Genomic DNA, 20,841 nt, shown 5'->3' on the forward strand with positions numbered 1-20,841 from the left:
CAGGGGTGGAGATATAGCTCAGTTGGTAGAGTACTTGCCTCACATGCGCAAGGCCCTGGGTTGTCCAGAACCAACAGTGTGGGGGAAGGGAGTTGTCTTCAAAGATGACTACTGAAGTAAGGAATGCCTGGTGGTGGATACAGTCAGATTGTTAATTCTACCCCATAGTTGTCAACATTATAGCAGTTCGTTGTCATGTAGAACCTAATTAGTTGTCCTAGACTACATTTGGTTTAGATTGTATCTAATAAAAGTTTTAGAAACTTTAGTATAAGTTTTATTAACATTTTCTTCTTTTCATCCCACCTTCCCTTCCTTTGGGAAACTGTTGCCATCTCATAAGTGTGTCTTCCTTCTGCATGTTCCTAGGGTAAAGGTCTAGACTCTTTTTTACCTTAAAAAATTATAAAAGGAAAAAAAAAAACAGCAAATTACAATCAGTACAAAATAACTATGGGGGAAGGACATGTTCTGATCTTAAATTTATTGGTTCTCTACTGTGTTCTGTAAACATAACTTCCCCCATTATCATTTGTTACCATCAGTAAACCTACATTGACATTATTACCCAAAGTCTATAGTTTGGCGCTGTTCCATTGGTTTGGAAAAATGTAAAATGATGTGTATGTACCATTATAGTATCATACAGAGTATTTTCACTGGCCTCAAAATTCTCTGTGCTCTTGCTGTTCATCCTTCCCTCCCCTAGTAATCAGATCTTTTTATTGCCTCCGTACTTTCTGCCTTTTCCAGTTGGACTTTTGGGTACTAATAGAATTTGATCTAATGAATTTCTGCTTCCCAGTGTTAAAGGTCAGTCTTTTTTCAGTTTGGAAATTCCTTGGAAGGTGGGAAGGGTGTCAGTCTAGAGAACTGCTTATTGTTCTGATGTTGTCAATTTAAAGTGATTTTTCATACCACTTTGGAATGCTATTAATTCCCTCAGCCTTCTGGTGACTGTGACATACTAACAGAAAGAATAGAAAACTACACACAAGGAGAAGAAGAAAACATAGCTTTTCTAGAAACTCCATAGTAGAAATCTGCTTGTTCTCAATGGCAGGAATTGTGTGACATTACCAGGTTTATCTCCCTGAAAATGGCGGGAAAAAGAGGGGCTTGGTCATTCAACCAGCAGTCCCTTTCATGAGATTTCATAGATTTAAGAAGATTTTGCAGGGGTTGTCTAATATAAGATTGCCAAAGTTTTCTTTATTTCACCTTTATTCTGTAAAGTTCACTGTTACTCTAATTTAGCACTCTTTTTCCCAGTCACTTCTAGGATATTTGTGAAAATGGAAGCAGAACCTTCAATTACCTTTCCTTCATTTTGGAAATAGCCTGAGGAAATTGAGAGAACCTGACAAACAGCAGTGTCTATTTCCCATTTCTTACTGTTTATAATACCTTTCTCCTATAGGGCTAGGAAGAATAAAGCACTCAGTGTTTTGAGAACTACGGGTTACTTTCCTCTCTTGTCTGGGGTTGTACAGCTTGGAGCCCTAATTATGTAACAGAGCATTCAGGAATTCATCTTAGAGCTTTGTGGTTATCTAAGAGCTATATTAGGGATTAGTGGAAGCACCACTGTGGATTCCAGTATTGGTAAACCACTAACCTAATGGACCACATCCTTTACTGCTGGCTTTACTGTAGATACAGTATAAGAATCCTCACTGTAAACTGATAGTAATCTCATCAAGATATAATTTCTTAATTTGCTGTGGTAATGGGTACTATGATACAGTTCTGGCCAGAGGTTGGCAAACTTCTTTTGTAGAGGGCCAGATAATAAATATTTTAGGCTTTGTAAATCAGATGATTTCTAGTGAAATTTCTTACCTCAATTGTTATAGCTGGAAATAGCCATAGGCAATACATTAATGATGGGTGTGGCCATGGACTGCCTGTTTTGTTCTGCCTGCCATAATTCGCTAGCCTCTCTTACCTCTAAGAATTTACGCTGAGGCATTAGTACAGTAATGCTCTTACCTGCAGTTTTGCTTTCCATAGTTTCATATAGTTGAGATCAACTATGGAGAATTAACAATTGATAAGTTTTAAATTGCATGCTGTCCTGATAGTGTGCTGAAATCTTGCACCATGCCCCTCCGTCCTGCTGGGGATATGAATCATCTCTTTGTCTAATATATCTACGCTCTGTTAGTCAGTTAGTAGTCCTCTGGGTTATTGTATGTTAACTGTCTTGTATCACAGTGCTTGTGTTCATGACTCTTATTTTACTAAATAATTGCCCTAAAATGCAATAGTAGTGATGCTGGCAATTTGGATATACCAAAGAGGTACCACACAGTGCTTTCTTTAAGTAAAATGTTGTAGGTTCTCAATTTAGTTAATAAGGAAAGAGAAGAAAATTTTATGCCAAGATTGTTAAGAACAATGATAAGAATGAATTCTCTATCTGAAATTGTGAAGAAGGAAAAATAAATTCACACTAGTTTTGCTAACACACCTCAAACTGTAGAAATTTGGGTCATAGCATGTGATGAGTGCTTAGTTGATATGAATAAGATATTACATTTGTGGGTGAAAGACATGAGGAGAAAACATGTTCTGATTGATGGCAATGTGTTATCCTGGAAAGCATTGAGCCTATACAAAGACTTCAGCCTTCAGCAAAGGATCCCTGAAAAGAGTGACACTATACCATTTACTGGAAGTAAAGGATGGTTACAAATTGGAATTAAGTTTGGACTGCAAAATATAAAAATTTCTGAGAGTCTGTGTTTGCTGATGAAAAAGCTGCTGCCACATTTCCAGTGAAGTTGAAGTAGATTAAGGACACTGTTTTGAGTCTTCATTTATGACAAAACCTGGATCTTCTGGAAAAAGATATCCAGTAAACTTATATTCATAAAAATGTAAAGGAGGCATTAGGGCATCAAACATAGAAGGACAAATTAACTTTGGTATTCTGTGGCAACACTGCAGGTCATATGATAAAGCTAGGTGTGTGTACAGAGACAAGAACCCACATGATCTCAAAAACAAAACCAAAATGTTAGGGCAAAAGCATGTACATTCATATAACTTTTATTACAGTTTATTGTTCTATTTTTTTAGTTATTGCTGCTAATCTCTTACTGTGCCTAATTTATATATTAAACTTTATGTCATTGGTATGTATGTATATATAGGAAAAAAACAGCATATATAGAGTTCAGTACGATCTGCAGTTTCTGGCATTTACTGTGTTCTTGGAACCTATCCCCCATGGATTGGGGGTGGGGGGGCGACTCTACACATTTTATAAATAGTACAAATTCCATGAAACTACCCGCCTAACTCTTCACAGTAAAGAATGACTACATCAAATTTAAACTCATTTCCATATTAATGCCGTAGGTCATCCTTTGTACAGACCCAATTGGAATACCATTAGCATTTTTGATGAGATAGTATGTTGATTGCGGGGTGGGAGGTATATGTATTTTGGGGGATATAGCAATTCATACTCCAAGATTACTATTTCCAAACATGCTTTTTTAGGACACTTGGCTGAGATGTTTCTACTTCCTTCCCAACCATCCTTGAGATGTAGTACCCAAGTTACTATCCTAGCTTTTCTTCTAGTCCTGATTATACTTCATTAACTCTTAAGTTTGTAGCTTGGCATTTATTGGTAGACCTTAACTTCATAATCTTTTGTCATTAGATTATAAATTCATTGAGAATAGCCACCTCCTCCCCCCTGTTTTGTTCACCACCATAGAAGAGGAAAAGAAAATAACCATTTCCTATTACTCACTACTCACTTTAGGTTCATTGTCTGGGGCCCCTGTAATAAAAGGCAAATAAACAAGAAAAAAGTATACAAATTTATTTAATATGAATTTTATGTGACTTGGGAGCCTTCATAAAGAAATGAAGGCATGAAGAAACAGATAAATTTGAGTGTGTTTATGCTAGTTTTGATGAAAGAGTAGAAAGTCTTCCCCGTCTTAGGATAAAGGATATGAGTAGACTGGGAGAAACTTAGCAAGGCCTGTTAATTCAGATTTTTCTGTGTGTCCCTTCCAGAGAGAGGAGGAAGGATAACTCTCAAGTGTGTGTGTGGGGGGTCTTATGACCTTCAGAGAAGGGTGAGAGAAGATCAGAAAATTCTTCCTACACAAGCTGTTTTCTCAAATTTCTTCAACTTAAATGTTAGGCCAAGGTGCCATAATTTGGCAGTATGTTCTGAACTTTGTCATTACTATCTTCACAGTACCTTATAACTCTAGGTGCTCAATAAATGTTTGAATGCCTTTGTTTTTTTGTTATTGAAAAATGAAACTTGGCTCCTAGTTAATAGTAGACAAGGGCCAGACCTTCTGCTAATCCTGAGTCATCCAAGGGGACTGAGCACACAAGATTAAATGCTGGGTGATTGGATATATTGAATCTTTTGAGTTTCTGCTGTATTGACACAAATGATTGGCACTTCTGTTGTCTTGGCATTTTTGTTTGGTGAAGAAGAGTTTAGTTAAGTTAATAAGTTTAGTTTAGTTAATAAGTAACAACAACAACAAAGTACGCTAGTTAAGAGTGAGCTCTGGAGGCTGACCTAGATTGAATTTCTATGTCTACTACTTAGTACCTGTCTTCTTTAGTAGTAAGTTGCTTAGTCTGTGATCCTCAGTTTCTTCATTTTGTAAACAAAGCCCTCTGCCACCTCATAGGTCAGTTAGAATCTCTAAAAATAGATATTACTATTTTGCACAAACCTAAGTTTCTTATTATTACACAATAATGTCATATACTTTTTGCTAAGACCAAATTAAGAGTTTGTAAAGATTACCCTGGTCTGAGGTAGGACAAACAGCAAAGTTTTGTGGAGTAGGTAGCATTTAAATGGATTTTGAAAAATTGATAGAATTTAAAGGATGACAAGGATGGGGCAAGATTTCAGTTGAAGGGTAAAGTACGAACAAATAAGAAAGTTGGGAGAATGTAGGTTGTGTCTTAAAAGTAGTAATGCCCCTCAGTAAACTCATGTTTCCACTCCTCCTCCCACGTTTTTGTCTGTTGTTGCACAAGCCTTGCTTCCTTCCCACTAGCCTCCCCATCTAGGTCCTTAAGAAGACAGTTGTCTTTCAAATCCTGACTTTCTGAATTAACTACTCCTGCATTCTGAGTGTCATTGCCTCCCCTCTCACACCCTTGATTTCATTCTTCTTGAGAGTAGAATATTTTATTCATTTTGGCTTGTTCAACCCTGTGTATTGTCTCTGGCACTCACTAAATGCTTAAATTATTTCATTTGTTGAAATAGCAAATGAATGATCCTGATTAAAAACACTTTCAACTAAATTTTTAACAAATTTAATATGAATTTTTGAAATGGATGTTGTCTGAGACCTTTGTGACTCCCCTGAATTTGTGAATACCTTTCTCACATAATGTTCTCATTCAGAAAGTTGGGGGTAATGAGGACTTAGGGAAATTGAATTATCATTTAATTACATTTTGTGATGTACTTCAAACATTTTTAAGTGTTTCTAGGAAGTACTTAAAATTCAAAGAAAATGCACAGTGTAATCCTAGAACAAATTTTAGTATTAAAAAATGTTGAAAACATCACCTGCCTGTTTGCATTTTGAACTTTAAACATCATCTTTTTCTCAAGTCAGCAGACTGATAGCAGTTGGGGGACAAATGCCCTAGTTCTAGCTATAATCAACTGCCTAATGCATCCTTTCATTGACTTCTTTTCTTCCTGTCTTATTTCTCCACTTCCTTTCGGGTGTTTTCTAGGGTAACTTCCCAAATAACTGCATGTTCTAAAACTTTTGTCTCAGGGTCTGCTTCTTGGGAAATACAACCCAAGACTGTAGGGCAAGAAACATTTTATTTTAATAATAGTTTAAAATTTTTAATGTTTTAGTAATCAGAGAAATTTGTAATTTAAAATATAGCATTTTAGAGAAATTTTTTCGTAAGAATCAATGTGAAAATTTTAGAGAAGATTTACTAAACCAGATTTGCTTAGTTATTGGTACAACATATACTAGACATTCAAATGTTTGCCTTTCTTGAAGAAAGGGAGTAGGTAGGTAGTTCCTATTTGGAGACCAGAGGTTAAATGAGTCAGGATAAATGTTGGCATCTGTCTGTTTCATACTGCATGAAGAATCAGAGGTGATTAAAGCCCAAAATAATTGGTGTTATTTTGGCATGTGATTCATTCCTTCCTCCCTCCCTCCCTCCCTCCCTCCCTCCCTCCCTCTTAGATGTTCAAATTTGTCTAGGCTTATATTATACATTTCCTTTGAATTCTAAGTGCTTTCCTAGCAATATTGAATGTAGGATTAAAAAGAGTCCAAGAAGCAGAAATAATGCAGATGCAAACAAGAAAGAATAGAATAGCATAGGTTGAGCATTTTCTTATTCTTAAAGAATAGTTTTTTTATTTTAAATTTACTGGTAGAATTATGCTGGCAATTTTTAGATTTCAGGGCAAGTTTTATTTAATAGAAATCAGAATCTCTATGTTGATTGAATTCTGTGCCATATATTGACTCATCATTGTTATTTTGCTGTTTAAAAGTATATTATAAGTATATTGTGATGCCTGTTAGAGTTTTAAGAACTTAGAATATCTTGGCTACTATATTTTATAGTAATAACATCATATGCACTAGATATAAATGGTTTTCCTAAAAGTCTCTTTTTCCCTTCCTTTATAGAATGCTGCCTTTTTATATGGTCTTGGTTTGGTCTACTTCCATTACAATGCATTTCAGTGGTAAGTTGACATAAAATAATAACTCCAGTTGTTCCCAGCAAATAGCTTATTTTAGCTTCTTTGGTTTGATTTTTCTTGGTGGTGTGTGTATGATCATGTGTATATATACATATACATAGTGTATACAAAATATTTTAGTGTCAGTAACCCTACATTTTTCAATAGTCTATTGAAATGATTAGATTGTTCCTTCAAACGTATTGACCCACCTTAGAATATTAGAGTTGTGTATATAGAAGAATCTGATAAAAGATACTGGTCAAAGAAGGTTTAGATTATTAGTGTTTTGATTGTTAGTGTTTTGAAGGTTTAGATTATTAGTGTTTTGAAATTTCTCACTCATTATAGACTGGTAGACCCCAGGTTAATTTGAAGTAAAGGATGACTATGATCTCAGATCTCAAGATCTGTGGGTAAATGATCCATGATAATCAATATTTTTATTGGTTCATGATGATCAATATTTTTTTTAACCTTTTCTGACTCCTCTTTGCCATATACTGGCTAGCACTTTACAATTTCTAGTAACTAGGTACCAGGTCATAAACTCTCAGTTCTCTCTTCTGTAAGAAGAATGATAACACTTCAGAGTTGGAGATAAATTATGACAGCAATATATAAGATTTTATGAAGTGTGGGGCTCTGTTACTATGACCTTTGTCCCATTGTTGTTTTTCTCTTTACCAGATAGGTCCTGTAATGGAAAAAATAAAGAATTTGAGTTGGAAGACTGGTATTCTTGTTGCAACATTGCCACTTAGCTCTTGAGTCAAATAATTTCCCTAGGTTTATTTCCTCATTTGTTTATAAAACACAAAGAAAACTACTGCAATCATATACCTCTTACAGAATTTTGATCCGCAAATGTGATAATGGTCATTTTATAAACTGCAAAGCCATGCATAAACTTTTTTTAAAAAACTTTGAAGTATATCTAACTTTGTCAGAGCCCCTTCTGTGCTTCAGAATTTTAAGCCAAGTGGGTGCTATGAGAGTCCAGAGGAAGGTGATTGTGTGTTTGGCTGAAGGTTATAATTCTTCTATGTACTTGTGTGTATCCTGAGTTTTTACTACAGCACTTCCATATGTTCATCAGCGGCAATTTAATATGGTTTCCTTAAGAATGAAACTGTGGACGTGACTGACTTTTCACAGTATAATTTTTTTCTTTCCTACTTGGATCTTGTATTTTGGTCCTGTTGACTTTTGATCATGTATGGAAACATCACATTATCAGAGAGCATTTGTGTGTATATAGAACACTGTTTTTTGGAAACCAATAATTGATTTTCATAAAGAAGCTCTGAATTTTTCTCTTAAATTATTCCTTTATAGCAGTCCTAAGTTAAACCTCCTAATATCATATTCAGTATTTCATATTTAAAATGAAGGATAAGTTAGGATCTTTCTTGAAGATCCTACTCACAGAATTCAAAATTCTAATTTGAATTAGAAGTGGTCTTACAGATAATTTAGTTGTTTCCCCTTTTTTGCATGTAGAGAAAGCAAGATTTGTTTTCTGTATCACATAACTATTTAGTGGTAGCAGCAAGCTTATACTGAGATTCCTGAAGCATGCGCGCGCGCGCACACACACACACACACACACACACACACACTTATGTAGATTAACAAGTGATTGTTTTTAATCAGCATTTGTAGTTGTTATCTTGGGGAACATTGATAGTCTTTATGGCATGCCAGGAATAATTTAGGTGAAAACCAGTGCAAGAAACTCTTTAACAGTTGAGGAATGGATATACATACCTCATACCAGCTCAGCTATTTTTTTTTTTTTTCCACATACCAGTGGTAACTTCTGAGCTTCCCTCTACATTGAAGATAAGAACATAAAGATAGTGAGGTAAAACTGTTATCAGTTCAAAATTTGATTGCTTTAATAAGTTTGTGATCATGTTAAGGGTCTTGTAGCTGTGGAAAATTATTACCTTTTTTGATTCCTTCCCTAGATAGAATTTCTGTATATTTTGGTTGATCTAAGAGATAAAATTGAGTAATAAAAGGATAATGCAATGTCTGAATTAATAAGTGCCATCTGCTTTATTGATCTCATCTTAGTCACCACCATTTTCTCATATCTTAAGTTTCAATGCTGTAGCTGCTTCCTAAAATAATATATCTTACACATTGTCTGTGAATTCTCCTTGGCTGTGTGTTTTCTCTCTTGCTGATTAAATGTTCTTTCACAGACTGTACTTAGCATTTCTGCCTTAACTTGCTGTTTCTTGAACAGCCACAAAATTAGAAAACATGGGGTAGTGCTTAGTGAGAGGCTTAGAGTACAGTTTTAAGTGATAGGAACTTACTTAGGTTAAAGCTAGTTTTATGTTTTATTTGTGGATGCCTATTGGTTACGGGGGTTAGGAAATTTTAATTACACACCTGATTCTTTGAGGGTTGTTGAGCAATGTTTCTAGAGAAGAGAATGATGTCCTTTTTTTTTTTTAAATTTTTTTGTTATTGTCAGCATAGAGAATATACCTAGGATGTCTCAGTGTTGTATTTCTGCTTCATGTATAATTTAAGTAAAATTTGGTATTTGGTTATGGTGTCTGTTGGCATTTGATGAGATTATATATTTTTATAATAATGTGTGACTACCATGTGAGTTTGACTTGGTTAAATTTAATTTTAACTTGGTTAAAAGCAACTATTTTCAACTATAGTATTACTGTTAACCTATTTACTTCTTGTCAGATTATGTTCCCTTTTTTCTTTTGGAGTTGATTCTATTGGTCAGCTTTTTGATTAGTTCAATTATTTGGTCAGTTTTTTCAGTTTCAGTTATAGCCTCTTTTTGGAGGAGCCCATATCAGAAAGTAGTACATTACAGCATCTGTTGCATCCTCCTTGGACTTCCTCTGATTAATCAGCTGTATTATTTATTATTCTACTCAGTAATCTGGGACCAAACTTTAAAAAGAATTTCCAGAAGAAGAAAGACAGACATAGAAGCATGTGATAAAATATCTACAGCAAAGAGCCAGAAACTGGTCTTTATAAAGCCATTCCCTTACATGTGCATGCATATCAACCCCATGCCCTCACTTGTTCAAGAAGGTAGGAAATTGCCATCTGAAGAGGTACCTTGAACCAAACTAGTCTTTGGGAAGAATCTGTACCCTAGAGTGAGAGGAAGTGAAATACAGAGAAAGGAAAGACTGACAGAAAAAGGTAGCTTGTGGGAGGCAGGAGGGGGAAAATCAAGATTTTTAACAATAAAACTGAAGGAAACTATTCTTCCCAGTACAGCCTATAGCCATATCCTAAATACATTTCCTTAAAAATCATTAACAACTATCTTTGCCTATAACCTTTTGTATTCTTTTGAATGTCAGAATATTCTGTGATACAGGCATAGGATTATAGAAATTAGGTTTCCAAATATAATTGACAGGACTGATAAGGAAATGTAGTGATCATTATTATGTTTTCTTCAAAAAGGATTAGGGGAAAGGAGTACACATGAGTTGAAACAGAAATATTAACACCTAACTAGTAAAGTTTTTTTAGAATTCATTTCCCCACAGCACTGTATGAATCCTAGGTGTTCCTAAAGAGCGTAAGAATTTCTGTTCTCCTATATGGTCAATGCTTTGGGTGCAGTAAGGAAAAGGAGTAGTGATTTTAGTGATGATCTTAAAGCTTTTGATGGAATGAAAGAGAATAGTGCAGGAAATAAACCTTATGTAGTTGTGATACCATTGATTCTGAGGCTTATCTAGCATGGGGTCTGATAAAAGCAGTTTAATGTATAGTTTTGAGCTATCATAATATAAATATGCTCTTAGATTGAAAGTTTAATTTTATTTCCATTTAAGTAAAACAGTTGATGTTAACTTGTCGAGTTTCTGGACACTTCTGTTCTGAAAAAACTAGCAGATTTAACTAATACAGTTCTGTTGAAGTTATGCTTACTAGTGACACAAAGATTTACAGAATTCTGAATTTAATTAATTTTGATTAATTAAAATCTTGCAGTAAGGGAGGGATAAAAGTATCCCACTGTCCAGAGTAATAAAATGTAGACTGTCTAGAGAGGGCAAAAGAGGCAGGAGAGGTAATAAATACATTATGTCAGTAAACCCGTGCATGATCTTTCTAACCTAGCCTCACATTTATGGATCTTTCTGATTCAACCTCATCCTTCTAGCATAGTACTCCTCTAAATATATTCTTTGTACTAGTCACACTACACTAACATTTCCCTGAAAACATCCTAAGTATTTTCTTTTATTTATTTTTTTAACCACTGTGACTTTTTGGGTGCCATTTACTGTTTGGTCTGCCTTCTTTTTTTATTTCCACTTTTTAAAATCTTACCTACTTGACTCTGATTATGTCACCAAATCTTTCTTGTGTCATTTTAAAAGAATCTCTAAATTTCTGAATATGTATGTGTGAAAATACATATGTGTTGTGTGTATATTATTATTATTACTTATTTAGAGCTAGAATATTCTTCTTTTAATCAGTGTGAAATGTTGTACAATTAGTTCATTTACCCTTTCATGTATCCCTGAGGGAAATCTCCAGACTCAGCTTTATTAAGCCCAGAGAACTTAAGTTTTATTATGCCTCTTTCCAAGGGTATTAAAACTGTGCTAGGGACATTTAGTTAATAATAGTATTTTTATTACAGTTACAGAAGAGGGCTTTTAAAAACTGATTTTCTAGAAATTTTATTAAAAATGACCATTGGGTTAAAATACATTTGGCACATGCATATGATTTTTGGGAGTAGTACTATTGAAATTTTACCTTACTATCATTTTATTTTCATCTTTAAATTGCTAACAGTGGTAGACATTAAATGAAAATAATCTAAATTGAAAAAGCTATAGAAATAATTTTGGTGCTATAAATTTTTTTCAGATTATAATTTAAAATGCCAATAATATCGTACACAGCAATATACACTTTTTGGTTGTAGTAGAGAGTATGCTTTAGGTACTGAAAAAATTATGAACCTTTCCGGCATTGTATCATAAATGTATTTTATAGTTTTTGGTAGCCATTTCTTATGTTCTAAAATTCTCTTGTCAGTCAAGAGTTCTGAAGTCAGCAGAAATTTTTTGTGTTGGTGATTTAGTAATTTGTGCTGCAGAGACCATGTTCTGGCTACATTTATTTTGGTGAGATATGAATGCAGTCAAATGACAACCAAAATTAGAACATTAGCTATGTTTGTTTTGTTGTTTCCCCAGGATGGGAAAAACTAAAAAACAAACCACACACAGGAGAGAAAAATGGGGGGAAATTTAGAAAGAAAATAAACTTTGATATTTGAATAATGTATTTTGTCTGATATCACCTAATAAGATGATGGATGGGAACTGATCAGTAAAAAGACTCCGGAGTTTCTTCACCCCAACAGGAAGTCCTATCAATTAACCGTAAAAGTGATGGAATCAGTTAACATCTATTAACTTTAAACCTGTTGCTGTATTATTTAGAATATTAAAAATAAAAGAACACTGTGGACCTTAAGGAGTAAACTTAAAAAACAAAACAAAACAAAACAAAACTGGAGACAGTACACCAATAGATAGAAAATAAAAATGATTTGATTATAGAAAACTGCTAGTTAACACTAAACAAAAAGCAGTTGATAACTGAGTTTGGGTGGTGAGTCCTGAAGTTACTAGTGGATTTAGAGGGAAGTTAAAAAATGAAAATATTCCAGATCAGCAGAATATAGTGAGAAGAAGCAGTGAAACCAAGGGGGCCCTTATTTGAATGAAGAAATTCCTGAGGTAGCAAGTTCAGAAATGAGGAGGAGCAGTGGTAGGGCATAACCGGGAATGAAGTTAAATAGGTACTGCTCACAGATCTTAAATGCAACATGAAGGGAGGATTATTAAGTTGTTAGTATTGTGGTTATTAGGCAGTCACGAGCCACATATTCCAGGAAATAAATGCAAGTTAGAGCAGAGGAAGTTCTTAGAGTTTATTTCTATAATCTAGTAATGAGATGTTGAAGATTGGGTCCATGAGATATTGAACCTGAAATGAATTTTGAAACAAGAAGGAGAACTTGATGATTGGGATGTATATTGGCTGCACCTTGTCCTGGGTACTTTTAATAGACCTTAAAGAAGAAACAGGCCAGGTGCAGTGGTACATGTAATCCCAGCGACTTGGGAAACTGAGGCAGGAGGATCCAAGTTTGAGGCCAGCCTCAGCAATTTAGCAAAAACCCTATCCCCTTCCACTCCAAAAAAAAAGGGGTGGGGGGACTGGGGATGTAGCTCAGTGGTAAAGCAACCCTGAGTTCAATCCCCAGTATGAAGGGGTGGGGAGAGTAAACATAATAGACCCAGCCTAGTCTGTCTGTGGTATATGTTTTTGCTTCGTATAGTACCCTTCCACCTAGTGTGTTAATGTAAATAGAGAATATGTTAAAAGAGACCCAGGTTTCTTGGTACTTGTGTGACATTTTGAACCAAATGGAAGATATATTTGTGCCGAAGGCACTGATGGACTGATTAAGATATATATACAAATGCTATGTTTAGGGAAAAGACTGGAACAGATATGAGACAGAAGGAAATATTTCTCCTGAGGGGTTGCTACTCATGTTCTCTATTTCTCCCCCGCCCCTTGTACACCCTTTTTTTTAAATACCTTTTCTCCCCCCTAACTTCTCAGTTTCTTTATTCCTTCTTCCCTTTTGCTGTATTCTACTTTTCATTCTTTTTCTTTCAAGTTTATGATTCAGGCCTGCCTGGGGTTATTATTGGCACATATGTACATTGCTTTGTTCTACACCCATTCATTCCATTAGATAATTTTCTGACCTTTATCATAAGGTAAGATTATTAGGACATTATAAAGCATTACCTATATTTTTATTACTACACAATATAATAGGCCCAAAGAAAAGTGCACAAATCAGAAGTGTACATCTTGTTATTTTCATGTAACATTACAAGACATTCATCACTTGGTTCAAGAAATAAAATATTACCATCACCCCAGAAGCTTCCAAAAGCTCATTTATTGCTACAGTTGTTCTTTTCCTTTTTTTTTCTTTCTTTCTTTTTTTATTGTGTTAGGGGGTGGGTGTGCTGGGGATGGGGATAAGCATATATTCTATCACTGAGCTGTGTCCTCTTCCAGCCCCTCTTCCTAACCTTTTTCACCCCTCATAAATGTGTGTTGTCTTCCCCCTTCCACATGTGTGTGCATTGATTGAGAGAAATAGTAAGCCACCTTTGAATTAGAATGTTAATTTGACCCAGTTCTTTCCTGTAAGTCCTTTGATCCCTCATTACTGCCTCAAAGCCTGTGTATATCATAAAATAAAACATGTGCATACCCACCCACTTAAACCATCTGATACTGTAGCTCTTCTTCAAGAAATTAAGTACTGTCATAGCCAGGTGTAGAGAAGTCAGATGCCAGATCTGTGCTTCATCCCCCCCCCACCTCTGACTCTCCTGCCAATAAACACTAACTTTTAAAATTCTTAATTTTATAATGAACATATATATAACCACACATATTTCTGGAAATAAGATGTGAATCCACCAAAACAAACGTTCTAAACACACATGAGGTTTTTTGTGATATGATATTTTGAATTTTTTATATAAAAGTCTAGTTTTTGTTTTGAAGAAATCTAAGATTCAAAATAACTACCATTAAGGTTTTTTTAACAGTAGAGCTAATTGTTAAAAAACTTTGCAAATAATATATTAATTTGTGTTTGGGAGAAATTTAAAATTATGTAGAGGTACTCTTAAAATGACTGTTGTATCTGGTATTTTAACTTCTCAAATTCAAAGTAGGCAGTTTTATCATTGCTACTCATTGTTGAGTAGTAGCAATATAAAATGCATTCGGTGAAAGCCCCCCCCCATTTATTCTACTGGTAATCAAAATCTTTTATGAAAGATAGTGTTAATTTAATGCAAATGTAGAGTTAGGACAGTGAAGTGAAGAACCCAGAAACAGATCCACATGAATATGAACATTTGATTTAGGATGATGTTTGCTACAAATAGTGTAGGACTATTGAACATTAGTACGGAAAACATGGAAACTGGTCCCCCACCTCACATCGTATTAAAGATAAGGTATAGATGGATTGTAAACCTAAATATAAAAGATGAAAATAATAAAGTTTTAAAAACTCTTATTTTTATGGTATAGACAAGAAACAGAATTAATCCCACTGCTTCAAAATCAAAACCTTCCTATCTGCTTATCCTCTTCTCCCCCAAGAAATTCCAGAAACAGTGAAATCAGTTATTCACATTGTGAATTTTATTAAACCATGAAACAATGTTTGAACAATTTAGAATAAATTTAACTGATTTTTTCCATTTCTCTTTTTATATAAGATTTAGATTATATACCTTTAAGGCCCAAGTCCTCCTTTTAGTTTTTTCCTTATGATTTATTCACATCATTTTTATAAAATTGACATTTCCTTTAAAACAGTATTGCATAAAACAAATTTTTACTGTACTACCAAGCAAAAATTAATGCACGTGTTAATAAGTTAAGATATCTTATGTCTATATTCTTTCAGGGCAATTAAAGCATTTCAGGAGGTGCTTTATGTTGATCCCAGCTTTTGTCGAGCCAAGGAAATTCATTTACGACTTGGGCTTATGTTCAAAGTGAACACAGACTATGAGTCTAGTTTAAAGGTAGGTTGTTGGGTTTTTTTTCAAGATACAATGTTTCATTTCTGTTTTTGTTGTTTGTTTGTTGTTAAATATTAGAGCATAGAAAAATGTTGGAATTTATATTGGCATTTAAAAAGAAAATTTGAAAATTTAGGTGATGGAACTGTTTATCATCTATGAACCAGCATACATAAGGTTGGGTTTCAGGATACAAAGTAGTTATAATGCTAAGGTTTTCATGGGAACTAATTACACTGTTAAACCTGCACTTTGTTTCTAAGTTTGACTAAGTTCTGTCATCAGGAAAGGGTGATGCACATCTGAGTAACTCCCCTCTAAGTGGTTTGCCCCTGTAGAGGTCAAAAGCAGCTACTTTATGATGCTGTATCTGTGACCCAATAATTAGCCATTCTTTGAATAGTCTCAATAAAAATATGTTCACCTTTCCAGCAGGGCATGTTTTATGTCTGAATTCTAAAAAGGAATATTCTCAAGGCATTTGAACTGCTGGTTTGTGAGCATAAAGATTGTTGGGAAAAGATTATATGTTGTTGATTAAATATCTTACTTCCTACCTATGAAAGTTTGATATTTCTCCAGTTTTTCTTTTTTCATTGAATTTCTTGTGCTGTCTGTGCCTTCACTTTAGGTCTCACTGAGTTTTTCATGAAAACAGTGCTTCCCTGCATGACAAAGGAATTGCAGTTTTCAAAGATCAGAAGTTTCAGGGAAAAAAAAGGGCTTTTTTGGGGGGAGGGGTAAATTTGTTAACTATTGATAAGGGTTATTGTGTTCTCAATGTCCCCATTGCATGCTGTCTTGATTCTAAAGGTATGTGTATGGGCAGGATCAAGCAGGGAGATAAAGAATAACTTTACAGTGGGTTATAATTTGAACTAAGAAGGAACTACCTAAGGGTTTTTTTTTAAAACTACCTAAGACTACCTAATTGTTTTGATTTTTAGTGTAAAAAATTATGCAAATATATGTATATATTTACCATTAATGAATTTTTACAAAACAATGCTGATGGTAGGAAAAGAGAGAGATATACAACCAAAAATACTAAGACAAGCAAGTTGTGAAAAATTTAGATCACAGTGGTTGAAGGTAAGTGCAGTTGAGGAATAGGTCCTAGGGTAACTGTAAATGATGTGGGAGAGTAAGGGCTGTCTGGAAATTAGCAATTTTCCTCATGCTTAGAGCATCAAACTGTGGGATATCAGTGGATTTGAAATGAAAAATAAATTCAGATATTCACTTTGGGTATTTTAACATCTTCACAGTTTCCATTAGCTATCAAGAACTCTTAACATGTCTTATAGTATAAAATAAACTTATTTGAGCATTTACAGTATTGTCACAACATGCCTATTATGTTGCAGAAGGTTATTTGGTAGCAGTTTGGTAAATGTCGCTCAGGAAATCTATTCGGGGAGGGGACAGTTAATCGGATGTGTCCTAAATTATGGAATTTACTACCTCTGAATACCAGTACAGTGGTATCTTAAATAATTCCATGGATGCAAAGCTGTTTTCATCAAGGTGGCAATATTTAAAATCCCTTTAATCAGGGGAAACAATACTCCGTAGCTAATTGAAAATGTCCCTACTTCACTTACGCTGAACCAGAACATTCTTTATGCCACTTTTATTTGTTCAAGCATAAGTTTAACTCTGACAAACACTTAAGTCATGGTAACCTTAGCAGTTGTTAAAAATGCTTCGTAACTTTCTTATGTCTGTTTCATGTGTATGAACATAGAAAAGAATTGTAAGAATCCTTGATATTTCTCTTCCTTATAGTGTGAAATTTTCATTTGATTTTTTTTTTTTTTTAATCTTATCCCGACATCGGCTTTTTAAGCCTCCTTTGTCCAGCATTTATTTTAAAGGAGAAATTTGGGCATCAATATCTTTAGTTGAGGAGAAGGTATTTTGGTTTATGACTATTAAGTACTTAGCATTCAGTGTGAAGGAAGGTAGGAATGAGAAGGAATGATAGGCCCCTTTCCCCTCAGATTGCCTCCAAATTTCCTGACTAGTACTTTATTTTCATTTGGATAGATGTAGAACTTCTGTTGACCTTTCCATCATGTTAAGCTATTTCCTAGCACAGTGTGTTGGCATAGGTGCTTCTTAGGCTACAACCTCAGGAATTCTAACTCAAGCTGGTTAAGATAACAAAAAATAGCAGCTCATACATGAAGTCCAGGCTTCAGGATTGGTTGATTCAGATGATCTAAGATTTCACCAGTATTCATTTTCTTTTCAGTTATGTTATTGACTTATTCAGATAGCTGGTTGCTTTCTTTGATAATGTAACATAATAAATAATCCTGTCTGCCTCACAAGAGGTAAGATGCTTGCCATGTGCAACCAAAGTGTAATGTTTCTTTTTGCGTGTCTTATAGAAAGACATTGTCAGATAGTGGCTTATGTGCTTAGCATAGTGCTGGCTTCCAATAAGTGCTCAATAAATGATGATGATTATCATTTCGTGGGGAAAAAAAAGATCCTGGCTTCCTATTGATCTCTTCAAATATATTTCCCCTTGTATCTCATTGGCTAGAAATAGGACACATGGCCATCTCTAATTGATTTCCTTTTCAAAGGAAATGCACTTACTCTTAAATCAGGTATGTCCAGTCTTGGAGCAGGGTTCAAATGTTCAAGTCCCTAAATATTCTGTTTCTATCTAATGGAGGAGGGAAAGGTAGATATAAAAGTTATTTTGATGTGGGAGGTGATGTGAGCAGTCTGTCCCTTACAAGTCAGGTCATCTCTACCTTCTTTCCTTTCCCTCTGCCTGAAGAGGGGTGTAACATGTATAATACTTCTCAACTGGTAATGTATTTAAAAAAAAAATACAATTTATTTTCATAATTACTTTCTTCTTTTCACCCACATAAGAAATGTATCCCAGGGCCTCCTGTTTTCTATCATACTGGTAATAATATTTCTCACAAAAATGTATCTCTGATACAGATTGATTCTGTTTTGGTGCTATGTGAACAGCTCTTAGAGCAAGCAAATTTGGTTTTGAAATTCGACCCTGCCAAGTACCACATAACTAATTGTGTAACCTTGTAGAAGATTCTTGACTCTTCAATTCTGCAATTCTGCATCTGTAGAAACCAAATAATCATATCTTCCTCACAAGACTGATGTAAAGATGAATACACACACACACACACACACACACACACACATTCTGTATCTTGCAAACAATTTTTTTCCAACCATTCTTTAGTTCTGTTTACCATCTAAAACACCTCTAATTTGGGGCCGTTATGGAGTTTTTTTTTTTTTTTTTAATCCATTTTCCTGACCTAGAATTTAATCTTTTTAATTTTTTTGTCACTCTGCCCATCCTCAGAAATGTGAAGTTAATGCTGAGCTTACTTTTCAATAATATGGTATCATTTTTCCATTAAGTTTGCTGATAAAGATTTCATGTGTTTAGTGATTGTGACATATCAGTTCTTAATTTGTGAACTAGTTTAATGTTATCTGAATCAGAGCCCATTCCAGGGTGACATGTCGTTCTACATGGTATTTTATTGTTGCTATTCTCTGCTTTAGATAATATCCCCCTTGTTAGTTGCCTATTTAACTCCACACAATTAATTCAGGATTTTATTTCATTACCTTTTAATGATAGTAATGATGATTACTTACATTTGTTACATATTTGAAGCAGTATGCTATCCTTACCTCACTAGAAGTACACTTATTTTGACAAAGTTTTATATAGTATCCCTAATTTCCACATCCTGGCAGACTTAAAATTATTTCCTTCATTTCCTTCATGTGAAACTGGTAATGCAAAATAAAATATAATAACACTCATATTCTTTAGTCAGTTAATGCCAGTGTATGTTTAATTTAATGAAGATTATGTTGAAAATTTCCCTGATGTTTACATATTTAAATATTCCTAAGATATGTCAGCTTTATAACTTCTTTGTATTTTTAAGGGTACAGTAACTAAAAAGGGTGGTTTTTTAAAATGGGAACTTGCAAATGGTTGACTAGGGTACCAATATTAAAAGTCTTATCATTTGAAGATGGTAAATGCTAATGGAAGGGGTTAGTAGGAAAGGAATAGGAAGATGAGAATTACAGAGACAGTTCCAAGGAAGCAGGTTGAACTCATGCAAGACTTGTGTATTAGCTTGAGACCTTACCAGGAGTTGTTTCTTACTTCTTGAATGGGTGGATAAATGAAGTGACAGAGGCTAAAAATGAATAAACAGGTGCTCATAATGTAGGTTGGGAAAAAAATTTTTAAAAGTTGGTTTTATTTATCATCTCTTAAGACAGGATACTTTCCTATACAAAACTAATGCTGCAGTCATTTTCTCAAGGTGCCCCAGCTCATCAGTCACTTCATTCAGCTGGGCTCCCTCTTAATTATATTTAATGTTAAATTTTGTTCATTTTTTCTTTTTTCTCTTTGGTGGTACTGGGTATGGAACTCAGGGCTTCTGCATGATGCTAGGCAAGTACTCTACCACTAAGCTATATCTCTAGCCTTTTAATTTTTTTTTTTTTTTTTTTTGAGAAAGGGTCTGGCTAAATTGGCCAGACTGATCCTCAAACTTGGGATCCTCCTGTCTCTGTCTCCAGAGTAGCTGGAATTACAGGCATCTACCACTGTACCTGGCTTGACATGAAACTTCTGAATGGAATAGCAATTCCACCTTACTTTTTACCTTACTCTACTCTGGGAAATACTTCATTTCCAGGTACCTGATTTGATATCATACCCTGCATAAAACCCAGGAATTTTATTGTCATATTTTTTATGCTGGTATATTAAGGCAGAAGGATTGAGTGAAGGTAAGATATGTACCTCCTCTTAGAAACCACTTTTGAAATCTGCGAAATGCCTCTTGTCTTTCATTATTTTCATTATTAATGTAGAATGCACAGACCATTAATTTCATTAATTGAGATACTATGAACTCATGTCTATTGTAGAAGTACTTGCTGAGGATTTTAATACTAGTTATTACTTTAATTTTATCTCTGCCTTAAGTTTCTAAAATAGCTGTAATTTTCTTTGTACATACTTTCAGTATATTTTGGTTGGTTCAGTTGTCTGCAGGTAAAGGAAGTTGATGTTATTTCTCTATACCTGCCCTGTCCTGTTTCCTTTATGATGCTTAGTAACCTACTCTTCCATCTGACATTTTGAAAATTCTGTCCTTGAGTGGTTTGATTTGAGAGATGGAGAGGGGCCTCACCCATATAACTCCCCCTTTTTTTAGGGGATTGGAAAAAAATCTGCTCATCCCCCAATAGCTTAGAAGAATATAGTGAGAACTTTAAAACTGTAAGATTTATTCTTTGTCCTAAAACATGATACCAAGTATGGAAAGAAATTCTTCAAGAAAGGATCTAGAATTTTGGCATGTCATGGAACCT

General features: G+C 34.5%; 1 protein-coding gene across 15 annotated transcripts in view; it reads left to right on the forward strand.

Annotated features, from left to right (window-relative positions):
• Kdm6a (lysine demethylase 6A) overlaps positions 1 to 20,841 on the forward strand; it is a 207,337-nt gene that overhangs the window by 109,369 nt on the left and 77,127 nt on the right. For all 15 annotated transcript variants that reach the window (XM_047536340.1, XM_047536342.1, XM_047536341.1 and 12 more), the window contains exons 5-6: positions 6,690 to 6,748; positions 15,309 to 15,429. In XM_047536340.1, the coding sequence (XP_047392296.1) occupies positions 6,690 to 6,748; positions 15,309 to 15,429 (180 nt within the window). The remainder of the gene's footprint in view (positions 1 to 6,689; positions 6,749 to 15,308; positions 15,430 to 20,841) is intronic.

Source organism: Sciurus carolinensis, chromosome X (genome assembly GCF_902686445.1).
Source record: "Sciurus carolinensis chromosome X, mSciCar1.2, whole genome shotgun sequence".
In the NCBI taxonomy this organism is placed as follows: domain Eukaryota; kingdom Metazoa; phylum Chordata; class Mammalia; order Rodentia; family Sciuridae; genus Sciurus; species Sciurus carolinensis.